The sequence below is a fragment of the Phacochoerus africanus genome, chromosome 11 (assembly GCF_016906955.1).
Source record: "Phacochoerus africanus isolate WHEZ1 chromosome 11, ROS_Pafr_v1, whole genome shotgun sequence".
NCBI lineage: Eukaryota > Metazoa > Chordata > Mammalia > Artiodactyla > Suidae > Phacochoerus > Phacochoerus africanus.
In genome coordinates this window covers 92395682-92409676 of record NC_062554.1, presented here as the reverse complement: position 1 = coordinate 92409676, position 13995 = coordinate 92395682, and the positions used below count along the sequence as shown (strand labels likewise).

The 13995-nt window shown below is 40.9% G+C and overlaps 1 protein-coding gene across 1 annotated transcript in view; it reads right to left on the bottom strand.

The window, feature by feature from the left end:
• LOC125112169 (ATP-dependent translocase ABCB1-like) overlaps positions 1–13995 on the bottom strand; it is a 50310-nt gene that overhangs the window by 28331 nt on the left and 7984 nt on the right. Inside the window, exons 5-9 of the mRNA XM_047754396.1 lie at positions 12682–12771; positions 9081–9181; positions 5198–5338; positions 2313–2468; positions 1130–1328 (exon numbers count right to left, since the gene is read on the bottom strand). Of these exons, the coding sequence (XP_047610352.1) occupies positions 1130–1328; positions 2313–2468; positions 5198–5338; positions 9081–9181; positions 12682–12771 (687 nt within the window). The remainder of the gene's footprint in view (positions 1–1129; positions 1329–2312; positions 2469–5197; positions 5339–9080; positions 9182–12681; positions 12772–13995) is intronic.

The window sequence follows — 13995 nt, the reverse complement described above, 5'->3', positions numbered from 1 at the left end:
TGAATATCTGAATATCACCTCTGAGTACAACCCATAACTCAGTGCTGACATGATGAAAATATTTTGCTCTAAATTCTATTTGTTCCCACTTTGATTCTTTTCCTATTTTCCTTTATAGTCATTTAAAATTTCTCTACTTGACAAAAGACTCCTATCTCATTCCTACCACATAAGCCAATCCCTGACAGGCACTCAGTGAAAGTTTATTAAATGTTGCAGGAATGAATTTGACCCTTCACTTATTCTTTTAGTTCAAGAAACAAAAGAGAATCCCTCTATATTCTTTATCTGCTTCCCAAATGTTTTTATCTCATTTATCTTTTTTCTTAGATGTTTCAGTGTCCTCTGTCCATCAATGGTTTTATCTCATCCTCAGCCTTAAAAATGTGTGAGATTCCCCATCTGCAACATTTCCCTGGGCTCTGCCTCCTCATTCTTATTTTGCTTTGATTTTTTTTTCTTTTTTTGTTGACCACAGTTATGGCATGTGTAAGTTCCTGGGCCAAAAACCGAACCAACTTGAGCCACTTCAGTGACAATGCTGGATTCTTAACCTGCTGCACCACCAGGGAACTCCTCCTTTGATTTTCTTGATGGTCTTCTCATTTAGTCTCCATTTCCCCTGCTAACTACACCTCAGCCACACTCAATGGTTTTCTACCACCACCACTTCACTGAGAAAACTTGAAGAGGTCAGAAAGCAGCCCATTAACTGCCAACTCCTACCATGTCTTTTCAGCATTCATCTCACCCCATCTCTCCATGGCACTTTCCAGTGCCAACCATGTTCTTGCTGGAACGCTTCCCATCCCTGGCTGCCATCCTGTTTTTCTCTCTCTGTACCTCTCCTCTGTCTTTCTGGTGACTGATTTTTCCTGGATCTTCTCATGGCAACTGAGACCCAATCAAGGGAAGATAAAACAGCTGCTTGCAGAGCAGGGGAGAGGAGCAGCGTTGAGAGAAAGGCAGGAGAAATTGGCTGGGGCAGTGGACATAACACAGAGACCAAAGCTAGGATATCAACCATTGTTGACAGGTTTGTAAAACCAGGGCTTATCCATGAGAATTAAATACATCCAGGCCTATAAACAAAAAACTTGAAAAGAGCTGAAAAAGAAGGTGTTCTCACCACTTTTTCAGCCAAGAGGTCGTAGAACCGCTCCAGGAGCTGGACCACCGTGCTCTTCCCACAGCCGCTGCTGCCCACCAAGGCCAGGGTCTGACCCTTCTTCACCTCCAGGCTCAGCCCCTGAAGCACTGGGATGTCTGGTCGAGTGGGATAGTTGAACATGACTTCATTAAATGTCAGATTTCCTTCCACTGTATTCTAAAATCAGAATAGCAGTAATTTGGATTGTTCCAATCCTAAAAGCTCATTTTATAGCCAAACCTCTCTACTCCAGGTGTCAGAAGGTAGTGAACCTGTATTAAAATCAGGTTTCGTTTGTAACTACTAAAATGAATATAATACCTAAGACCTAAAAGGGTCAGTGTTTCTTTTTAATTTATTAAAGTATAGTTGATTTATAGTGTGTTAATTTCTACTGTACAGCAAAGTAATTCCATTATACATATAGTCTTTTTCACATTCTTTCCCATTATGGTTTGTTACAGGATATTGGATATAATCTTCTGTGATATACAATAGGACCTTCTTGTTTATACATTCTATATATAATAATTTGCCTCTGCTAATCAAAGGGTCAGTGTTTTGATAGCATGACTCATTAAGACAATACAAATGTGATTACTCAAATCTGTTCCCCCAGAATATAGTAACCAACATATAATAAAAGCTGAACAGGATTTGTGTATAAAATAGGCAGTATTTCTATATTCCTGTGGCTTTGCTACACAAATGTACTAGATGTTACCATGTATTATCAGCATTTATTAAAATGAACACATGACCAGAGTTCCCATCGTGGCACAGTGGTTAACGAATCCGACTAGGAACCATGAGGTTGCGGGTTCGATCCCTGCCCTTGCTCAGTGGGTTAACGATCTGGCGTTGCCGTGAGCTGTGGTGTAGGTTGCAGACTCGGCTTGGATCCCGTGTTGCTGTGGCTCTGGTGTAGGCTGGTGGCTACAGCTCCGATTCAGCCCCTGAATCGGAGCCTGGGAACCTCTATATGCTGTGGGAGCGGCTCAAGAGAATGCAAAAAGACAAAAAAAAAAAAAAGCACATGACCTAGAAAGTTTCATTTTATTACTAGGAAATTAAAAAAATCACAGATTTGATTAAACTTCCTCTTGATATACTTTCATTCATCAGTTATGAGCAGATCATATAACACAACATCATACTGATCGGCTTTAGGCCTGTGGTGCTATAGCTATCAATCAGAGGGGTCTTTTCAATGATCACGATGAGGTGTGCTGCAGACACTTTGGCTTTGGCATAGTCAGGAGCAAATGAACTGACGTGCCCCATGGCCATGGCGCCGTAGACAATAGTTGAGAAGACTCTGTACACAGGAGAGTCAGAATGTACAGAGTTGTGACTGCAGTGCTAGAAAGTTGACACTTTCTTCAACTGGAGAGCACGGCCTCAATCATATCAGTAAAAAAATAAGACAAAAATAAAAATCTTTTCATTTTTTATCAGTGCAATAGACTGATTGGGAAATGACTCAATGTTTCATCTCTGTGTCCTCACCTTCTTGTAATGTGACTTTGCAGCTCCTCCATTTAAGAAGTGGAATTTGTGGGAGTTCCCATCATGGCTCATCGGTAACGAACTCGACTAGAATCCATGAGGATACATCTTAAATCCCTGGCCTCGCTCAGTGGGTTAAGGATCCAGGGTTGCTGCGAGCTGTCTTGTAGGTTGTAGACTTGGCTTGGATCCTTCGTTGCTGTAGCTGTGGTGTAGGGCTTCAGCTGCAGCTCCAACTTGACCCCTAGCCTGGAAACTTCCATATGCTACACCTGCGGCCCTTAAAAAAAAAGAACAAGTGAAATTTGTTTTCTTACTTTGTGAATCTGGGTTGGCCTTGGGACTTCCTATGGCCATTAGGATGTGGTGGAAGTGACTGTTGCCAGGTCCAAGGCTGTGACTCAGGAAGCTTTGAATACTTCCCTCTCTCTCTCTCTCTCACACACACACACACACACACTCCTTATCTGCCACTGACTAGCTTGCTGAAGGACAAGGCACAGACAAAAGAGTGCTGAGTGGCCCCAACCAACTAGCTTGTGGCTTCCTGCACGCAGTGCAGCTGAGATTCACTGTGCCCAATCCATAGCAGAGAACTGCCTGGCTGCCCCACAGACTTAAAAGCACAAATAAATGTTTATTATCCTATGTCGCTGGGCATTAGTGGCTGGTGGTTGTGCAGCAATGTTTGCCAACCAATAATGGGTTTGGGTGTTTTGTTGGAAATACATCCAATTCTTAGAAAACCTATGAGCTGTACAGCAAACGGAGCTCTTCAAAGAACCTGATATTGTGCTGCTCTCAAGAGGCATCAACATCCTTAATCTATGACATAGGAATCCTAGCGGCTCTACGTTGGGAAGGACCTCACAGGACATCAAGTCTGGCTCTCACTCTTGGAGCCAGGGCACTTTCCCTAAGTTGTCTTCTCTCCTTTGTTTTAGGAAATCTGACTGAGGCAATCTATTGTTAAAAAGTTCCTTTTCAAATAGAAGAAAAGTGTACATGCTTTTGCATAATACAGTCCTTCAAGTACTGGAATATTGTTTAAAAGGCCCTTTTGCATCTTTAATAACTCTTTTCACCCTCAACATCCTAGCTGCCCTTCTCTGGATGCATTTATCAAAATACCTTTTTAAACAGTGGGCCTAGAACTGACATAATATGAGGATGCTTCCCAGAATAATACTGTGAGTACACCAGACCTCTCCTTTGGTCTCTATATCTGTGATAATGGAGCACACAGTGTCTTCGTCTTTAAAAAAAAAATCTCTAAATAAATCACAAAGATGATTAATTACAGGCTTGTTATCATTTAGACCTGTCGGATCTTTTTAAGACAGACAGCTTAGAGTTCCTGCTGTGGCACAATGGATCAGCAGTGTTTCTGCAGCACCAGGATGGAGGTTTGAAGGATCTGGCATAGGCTGTAACTCTGGCTTGGATCTGATACCTAGCCCATGAACTTCCGTATGCCGCAGGATGGCCAAAAATGGGGAAAAAAAAAAAAGTAACAAAATGCACTGCTCTTCAAACAGGTCTCCCCTATCCTTCACTTGGAAGATTAAATTTTCTGAGTCTAAATGCTCAAGAGTCAGCCACATTCATCAGCTGAGTACCTTAACCTGGGAGTTGAGCCACAGATGAAATAATTATGTAATCAAAGTACCAGTACCAGTGATATGCCTGCTTCTCATCTTTTGGTCACTGTTATAAATAGCACCTGCATATTATTTAACAGGAAGATGTTGAGAAATTTTAAATCTTCTGTTGGTGTCATCCTGAAAAACTGTAGTGCTTATAGAAGTCAGTATCTAAATAGGATGGAAATGTTAAACTAACACATTATATTTCGAGACTTAGATGACTCTGGTTTAAACATAAAACTGTACTACCACTAACTGTGGTACACCACCAAAGAGCAGCTCAGCCATCACCAAATCTGGACCCAGAAAAATTCCACACATTTTCACTACTGAACCACATATCTGAGTATTTCAGAAGTATAAGTAAGTCCAAGCCTGTCTTCTCCTGAGTGAGGTGCTGCATTCACAGTGATGCAGCAGATCTCCTGCTCAGCTTTCCTTTGTCAACATCTGAATTTCTCTGGCTCTTACCTTCTAACTGCTTTTCTCTTATCAAGGAAAATCAAATTTATCCTGGAATCCTCCAGGGCTTTCAGAACTCAGCCCTCCACACCTGTTCTTTAGGTGCCCTGCTCAGAGTCCTTTACAAGGAAACAGCTCCAGATTAGGCTTCTTCCCAAACACCCAGACCTTCTGGAAACACCTCATTGAATCACCATCCCACCTTGTCATGGATTTGGGAAAGTCAAATGTGGGAGTCAGCACTGGGGAGAAGGGAAGACACCGATTCCCCAAATGAAATAAGGTGCTTCAGTGATAACACTCAGAGACGCAGACATAAAATGCCATTATCTGAATCACCAAAGTCTTCATGAAGCTCCAAAGTGGAGTTTTTTATCCTCACCTTGGTCTGAATCTAGAGCTGAAATAGAAACATGAAGCCCATACTTACAAGAGAACATCCTGAAAGTCCATGTGGCCATGTTGTACCAAGTAGGCACCAAACAGGAAACAGGCAGCGTAAGAAAAATACATCACTGCCTGGGTGATGGAAAAAGTGATTCCAAAGATGTGTGCCTTCCTCAAAGAGTTACTGAAAAGAAGACATTGTGACGCTTACTTGATGTTGATCCTCAGTCCTTGAATCATCACCATTGAGAGGTCAGCAGTGGGTATGGAGGTACAACAGACAAAAATGGGGTGAGTTTCCAAAACACTAAGTTTGGTCCTCCTGTCACCACTTGTGAGAATTTAGGAAACTACCTCGTCTCTAAGCCTCAGTGTCTTCATCTTTAATGAAGAATTAACTACATCTTCAAGTGTGAGGTCAAGTCAAAATAAGCCCAGGACAACAAGAAGAGTCTGTGAGGGATTAATAAATTCCATTCCTTTCCCCCACAATTGGATATGTAACATGCATGTACTGTTGAGTGAACATTCATTCAACACATGTCGACCCAGTGCCCACTAGCTGCAGGGACCATGCTGGGCCACAGAGTAGAACCAGGCATGTGCTTGCCCTTAGGGACCCAGGATTATTTTTTATGCATGGAAGTACCTTCTGAATAACATGTTAGAGGGAGAAAGGAGGAAGCACTAACTCCCTGGAGGAGTTAGAAAGGGCTTCACAAAGGCTTCGTGTGTGGATTTTTTTAGCCACAGTGTACTGGGCGATGTGGAGGTGAGAGCAGACTGGTGTGTGGGCTTACTATTTCTGCTTCAAATCAAATCAACTCTGCTTTTATTCCTTTCATATAGTGGTGTATGATTTTCCTTCCTGTAAAAAGGCTCTACTGTCATTTTTTAAAAAGTTGGAAAACCTATCAATTAAGCCCAGCCCTCTCCTTTCACCATTGAAGAAACAAGATTCAGAGAGGGTGGCCTTGCCTATGTTGATATCACTTTTTTTTTTAACTTTCAATTTTATTATTTTTTTAATAATTTTTTTTTAAATTTTCTCACTGTACAGCAAGGGGGTCAGATTATCCTTACATGTATACATTACAATTACATTTTTCCCCCACCCTTTCTTCTGTTGCAACATGAGTATCTAGACAAAGTTCTCAATGCTATTCAGCAGGATCTCCTTGTAAATCTATTCTAAGTTGTGTCTGATAAGCCCAAGCTCCCGATCCCTCCCAATCCCTCCCCCTCCCATCAGGCAGCCACAAGTCTCTTCTCCAAGTCCATGATTTTCTTTTCTGAGGAGATGTTCATTTGTGCTGGATATTAGATTCCAGTTATAAGTGATATCATATGGTATTTGTCTTTGTCTTTCTGGCTTATTTCACTCAGGATGAGATTCTCTAGTTCCATCCATGTTGCTACAAATGGCATTATGTCATTCTTCTTTATGGCTGAGTAGTATTCCATTGTGTATATATACCACATCTTCCGCATCCAATCATCTGTCGATGGACATTTGGGTTGTTTCCATGTCTTGGCTATTGTGAATAGTGCTGCAATGAACATGCGGGTACATGTGTCTCTTTTAAGTAGAGTTTTGTCCGGATAGATGCCCAAGAGTGGGATTGTGGGGTCATATGGAAGTTCTATGTATAGATTTCTAAGGTATCTCCAAACTGTTCTCCATAGTGGCTGTACCAGTTTACATTCCCACCAACAGTGCAGGAGGGTTCCCTTTTCTCCACAGCCCCTCCAGCACTTGTTATTTGTGGATTTATTAATGATGGCCATTCTGACTGGTGTGAGGTGATATCTCATGGTAGTTTTGATTTGCATTTCTCTTATAACCAGCGATGTTGAGCATTTTTTCATATGCTTGTTGGCCATCTGTATATCTTCTTTGGAGAACAGTCTATTCAGGTCTTTAGCCCATTTTTCCATTGATTGATTGGTTTTTTTGCTGTTGGGTTGTATAAGTTGTTTATATATTCTAGAGATTAAGCCCTTGTTGGTTGCATCATTTGAAACTATTTTCTCCCATTCTGTAAGTTGTCTTTTTGTTTTCTTTTGGGTTTCCTTTGCTGTGCAAAAGCTTGTCAGTTTGATGAGGTCCCATGGGTTTATTTTTGCTCTAATTTCGATTGCTTTGGGAGACTGACCTGAGAAAATATTCATGAGGTTGATGTCAGAGAGTGTTTTGCCTATGTTTTCTTCTAGGAGTTTGATGGTGTCCTGTCGTATATTTAAGTCTTTCAGCCATTTTGAGTGTATTTTTGTGCATGGTGTGAGGGTTTGTTCTAGTTTCATTGCTTTGCATGCAGCTGTCCAGGTTTCCCAACAATGCTTGCTGAATAGACTTTCTTTTTCCCATTTGATGTTCTGGCCTCCCTTGTCAAAGATTAATTGACCATAGGTGTCAGGGTTTATTTCCGGATTCTCTATTCTGTTCCATTGGTCTGTCTGTCTGTTTTGATACCAGTACCACACTGTCTTGATGACTGTGGCTTTGTAGTATTTCTTGAAGTCTGGGAGAGTTATGCCTCCTGCTTGGTTTTTGTTTCTCAGGATTGCTTTGGCGATTCTGGGTCTTTTGTGGTTCCATATAAATGTTTGGATTGTTTGTTCTAGTTCTGTGAAAAATGTCCTGGGTAATCTGATAGGGATTGCATTGAATCTGTAGATTGCTTTGGGTAGTATGGCCATTTTTACAATATTGATTTTTCCAATCCAGGAACATGGACTATCTTTCCATTTCTTTACATCTTCTTTGATTTCTTTGATTAAAGTTTTATAGTTCTCGGCATATAGGTCCTTTACCTCCTTGGTCAGGTGTATTCCGAGGTATTTGATTTTGTGAGGTGCAATTTTAAAAGGTATCATATTTTTGTATTCCTTTTCTAATATTTCATTGCTGGTATACAGAAATGCGACTGACTTCTGAATGTTCATCTTATATCCTGCTACTTTGCTGAATTTATTCATCAGTTCAAGGAGTTTTGGGGTTGAGTCCTTAGGGTTTTCTATGTATAGTGTTATGTCATCTGCATACAGTGACAGTTTTATCTCTTCTCTTCCTATGTGGATGCCTTTTATTTCTTTTGTTTGTCTAATTGCTGTGGCTAGGACTTCCAAAACTATGTTGGAGCAGTGGTGAGAGTGGGCATCCCTGTCTTGTTCCAGATTTGAGTGAGAAGGCGTTTAGTTTTTCCCCATTGAGTATTATATTTGCTGTGGGTTTATCATAAATGGCTTTGATTATATTCAGGAATGTTCCCTCTATACCCAGGTTGGCGAGGGTCTTGATCATGAATGGATGTTGGACTTTGTCAAATGCTTTTTCTGCGTCTATTGAGATGATCATATGATTTTTGACTTTTTTTTTGTTAATGTGGTGTATGATGCTGATTGATTTGCGTATGTTGAACCATCCTTGTGAACCTGGGATGAACCCAACCTGGTCATGGTGTATAATTGACATCACTTTTTAGAGCCCTCACCTTGAGCTCATTAAAGGGAGAACAGAAGGCATCCACTGGAGAAGGTTAAAGAGAAGAAGGGAAGGAAAACTCAAGAAGCATCACGTCCTTAGAACCCACAGATACCTCAAATTTCATGTTCCATAAAGAACTCATTCTCAGTGAGAACACAAAATAGGGCCATCAGGCCAACTTAGTATCATTCATTCTCATTATCCACCCCCCCCCATTCCATCAGTTACCTGCTCTTACAGCTTCTACCTCAGACATGTCCTGCCCTAAGTCAGGGTCTGAAATTTCTCTCTTGAATGATTGTAAGTGCATACCAATTGGCTCCCTCCTAGAAGACTCTCCACTTGTCCCCTCCCTTCCAGCAAAAGTAATCTTGCAGAAAACAAATGTGATGACTGAAAAACTCCCCACACTCCCCTCCCACTCTTCAGGAGTTATTACCTGTATGGTATCTGCAAGCTCTGGTCATATATGGATTCAAACTTCTCCTCCCAAGTCAAAGAAACAACAGTTCCGAAGTTTTCTATTGCTTCAGTGGCAATCTGTGAGAAAGAGGGCCCAGTCACTACAGGCACAAAGGCCAATGGTGACAATGAGTCTGAACTCCATCAAAGAGATTAATACAATTAATTTTATTATTAAGTGTTTTTAATATCGCAAATTATATACATATGCTTTTTAGGGCCACACCTGCACAGGCATATGGAAGTTCCCGGGCTAGGGGTTGAATCAGAGCTACAGGTGCTGGCCTACACCACAACCACGACAATGGGGGATCCAAGCTTTGTCCTCGACCTACACCAGAGCTCCCAGCAACACCAGATCGCTGACCATTGAGCAAGGCCACGATCGCACCATCGTCATGGATACTGGTCACATTCATTTCCCCTGCTCCATGACAAGAACACCACATGTTAAATAATATTTAGCATGACCCATGAGCTTCTATGCTCTGGAAAGGGATACTAAGTAATCTATCAAATGGAGTTTTAGTTGTGAATGTTAGAGGAGCTGTAGCCTAAACAGGTACTGACCTAAAGCCACATCACTTTACAGGAGCAAAATCCACCTGAGTACTCAGTATTTTACCTCTACTGCCATGCTCTTTGTTTTATAATGATAACATTTTAAGTTTATAGTTATTTCATATATGTATTTAATGTAATGTTTATTTTTTTGTACAGTTGTCATTTGAGACAACTAAAGAATTTTTGGAAAAGATTGCAAAGGTAGAGAAGGTAATGAAAAGTTACATATTGGTATATTTTAGGTAAAAGCTTACATGTAGTTTTTTCCTTAAATATACCTGGTTAACAAAATTGACCTCAAGTTCTATGCTTGTTCTTATAGCCTTATCGTTTACCTTACCAAATATCAAGCGCATTTACCAAGGTCAATAAAAATACATTAACAATGGGGTATTTAATAGGCCACTTAATATCCCAGCCAGCTAATAAAGCATTCCTTTAAGGTTTCTAATTCTTATTAAAAATAATGCTGTGTAAACATCCTTGTACATAAATGTTGATCATATTGTTTAAATTCTGTTGTTTTATTTTTTAATTTTTTGGCCACATGGGCAGCCTGTGGAAGTTCCTGGTCTAGGGACTGAACTCAAGCAACAGCAGGGACAACACCAAATCCTTACCCACTGGGCCAATTCAACTGTGTTTTAATTGAATGTAATTCCCAATAAGGCTATTCGATTAGGACAAATACACCCTTTACTACCTTCTGGAGACTGAGTAAAGGGCTGTGGAAAAGACAAAAACACCAGTGTACAAAAGGAGATTTCAGCTTGCATCAGCATGGGACCTTGAAACACCTCTCTGTCTCATTTGCCTCATCTATAAAATAAGGAGGATGGACAAGAGGGTCTCTCAAGTCCCTTGGAACTCTAAATCAAAGAGATCAACTTGTAGAATTATAAGTCTAAATTATAAATCGGTAAGAAACATTAAGATGTTCTTCCTCTCTCTGGCCTCTACACTGGTCAGAAGTGATTCAAAAATAGACACAGTCGATTACATTAGAATGATTTGCATTTTAAAAATCATGAGCCACAAATCTCACTTATTCTTTACTGATACTAGTGAATACATTATATGATATTAACCCAGTTCAAAGCCTCATGCAAAAAGCTGTTAGAAAAAAAATCAATACCATATTCTTAAAAAACAAAAACATATTTAAAAAATGAAGTTAAGGTGTTCCCATTGTGACTCAGTGGTAACGATCCCCGACTAGTATCCATGAGGATGTGGGTACGATCCCTGGCCTTGCCCAGTGGGTTAAGGATCCTGCATTGCCGTGAGCTGTGGTGTAGGTCACAGAGGCTGCTCGAATCTGACGTTGCTGTGGATTTGGCGTTGGCAGGCAGCCTCGGCTCCAATTCTCCCCCTAGCCTGGGAACTTCCATATTCCTTAAGTGCAGCTTTAAGAAGCAAAAAAGAAAATCCCACAAACTATAACACTGGAAAAACTCAGACTTTATGGTAAATTTCAATGTGATTGTTTTAAGAAATCATCTCTGTGCATGTTTTCTAAACCAAGTGTGTTGTTGTGACTGGTTTGCATATGTCGTCACTTTTTACAGCGTGACCAGCCAATAAAAGCCAGAGTTTATGAGCTACAGACCTTGAATGCAAGTAAAAAAAGTATAACCACTGCATAATCATCTTCAATTAGGAAAGGGCTAGTTCCCATACAATGAGACACCACCATCAAATTCTTTCACTGACATGTGGAATCTGAAAAAAGGACAGACTGAACTTCTTTGGAGAACAGATGCTGACTCACAGACTTTGAAAAACGTATGGTCTCCAGAGGAGACAGTTTGGGGGGTGGGGGGATGTGCTTGGGTTGTGGGATGGAAATCCTGTGAAATTGGATTGTGATGATCATTATACAACAACAGATAAATTCATTGAGTAATAAAACAAAAAGGGGGCGGGGGGCTAGTTGCTTCTTAAGCAGTTAGGAAAGGGCTTAATCAAGTACACTGCACCCTCACAGCTTTGTTTACTGCAAGAGTTTTCCATAGAGATTCAGTAACTAATACGGGGAGAGAGAATTTTTTTTTTTAAACTGTTCTAAAGAGGCATCATATGTCAGTAATTTTATCTTCACACTAACCATGAAGAAATGCAGTTATGCCCATTTTGCGTGTGTGTGTGTTTTTTTTTTAAGTATCGCTGACTTTCTAATTCGAGAAGAGGAAGTAGCATTGAGTTTCCCTCAGAAAACATCATGAATTAAATCATTTAATCATCAAGAGTCCGCTACCATTATCCCTATTTTACAGATGAGGAAACTAAGGCTTAGACAAGTCAGTTTAAGTTACTTACTTGCCCAAGGACACAAAATTAGGAACTGGGGCAAGTCCTTGAGCCTGTGTCTAACACCAAAGCACATACTGCCTTACCTTACTGAGCCTTTAGGTCCTTTAGTTCCTTGTAATTTACTTTTAGCCAAATCCTTTGCAAGCTATAAAATCTGACTCTTTACAAATGTTTCCTACAGCTTTTGTTTCAGGACTAACATTCTTCTATTATTCAAAGGGTTCTTTGTCCTTTAGCAAAAGTTGAATAATAAGCTCTTCATGTATATTTAAAATCAGCATGACTTGCTGGGGTTTGGGTTTCCTTGTTGGCTTTGGAACACGGGAAAGCATTTCTTTGAGTGTTGAAACTGACCGGCAGTACTTACATCCAAATGTTATGTGCAGGGCTCCCCTGAATCCCATTTTTAGATCCCAGTTTTTATTTCTAACCATCATGTTAGATCAAACAATCTGTCCCCTCTGACTAGTATTTCCACTTAGGAGAGGAGAGGGTGGGGAGAGGAAGGAAGGGAGCCAGAGGAAGCAAAACACCTTTGTTTTAAATACATCAAAGAAACTTGGCTGCCAAGAGCCCAGTGAATGGACGAGCAATTCTACTATAAAGCAAATTAAAGAGATGTTTAATAAATTCCCCCAATTGAATAATGATACATTTTTTCAATGAACAAAAGTGAAAATGTAGACATTTATCTGAAGGAAAAATGAAATAATTCCAAGGGTTAGAAACAAGAGTGAAAACATGTCACTGTCCTGTCGTTTGGTTTCAGGATCTGTGACTTTGGTAAAAACCTGTTAAGAAAATATTTAAAGGGTTTTCAGTTTAATCACTGAAGCAATCAAAGTCTGACCCATTTCCCATCTAGCACAGCATTCAGGATCAAGAGAGCCTTAGTATGTGGAGGTCAGGCTGGCTCCTTCAGGGCAGACCTAAAAGGGGGCATATTCTGCTTCCCTATGGGCTTAGAGTGGGCCTGTCATTCATTCATCAATGGACCCAGGACTTTTTTTTTTTTAAGGCCTGCACCTGTGGCATATGGAAGTTCCCAGTCTAGGGGTCGAATTGGAGCTATAGCTTCCAGCCACAGCTGCCATAGCAAAGCCAAATTCGAGCCACACCTGTGATCTATGCCACAAATCAAGGCAATGCCAGATCCTTAACCCACTGTGCGAGGCCAGGGATGGAACCCGAGTCCTCTTGGATACTAGTCGGGTTCGTTACCACTGAGCCACAATGGGAACTCCTACTCTCTTGTTCCTTTGATGGGAAATTGCATCAAATGGCAATTAGCTGTTTTACAATTTGGACAGTTCAACTTGTGGAGGCACCTCTGCTGATGTAGTTTCAGTGAACCAGAAAGGTACTCATTCATTCAGTCCAGGCCCTTTTGAAGAAAAAATGTTCTTGAACCAGCCTTCTTTGTAGGATGGGGGGTTGACAACTGGGGGCGGGTGGCTGACTTAGAACCACCCTTTGGAGACCCTGGTTAGAAGACCTAATGGGAGGCCCTGTGCTTGAGGAACACAGACAACAACACTCCATGGGGAAAGAAAACACATCTCCCTTCACACTGGGCCCAAATCAGTCTTGCAAGAGCCTCATTCCTAACCTGACCCAGACAGATTTATCTCTTAAAAAGGAAAAAGCTTCGGAGTTTCCATTGCGGTTCAGTGGAAACGAATCTGACTTGTATCCATGAGAACCCAGGTTCAATCCCTGGCCTTGCTCAGTGGGTTAAGGATCCAGTGTTGCCATGAGCTGTGGTGTAGGTTTCAGACGCTGCTCGGATCAGTGTTGCTGTGGCTATGGCGTAGGCCTGCAGATACAGCTCTGATTCGACCCCTATCCTGGGAACCTCCATATGCCATGGGTGCGGCCACAAAAAATAAAAAATAAATGAAAGAATGAAAAAAGCTTTGGGGAATAAATCAATTTTTTTTGATTAGTCATTCCAACAAAAATATTAGCTGATCATCAGTGAGCTCTTACACTGTGCCAGGCATTAGTCTAAGCAA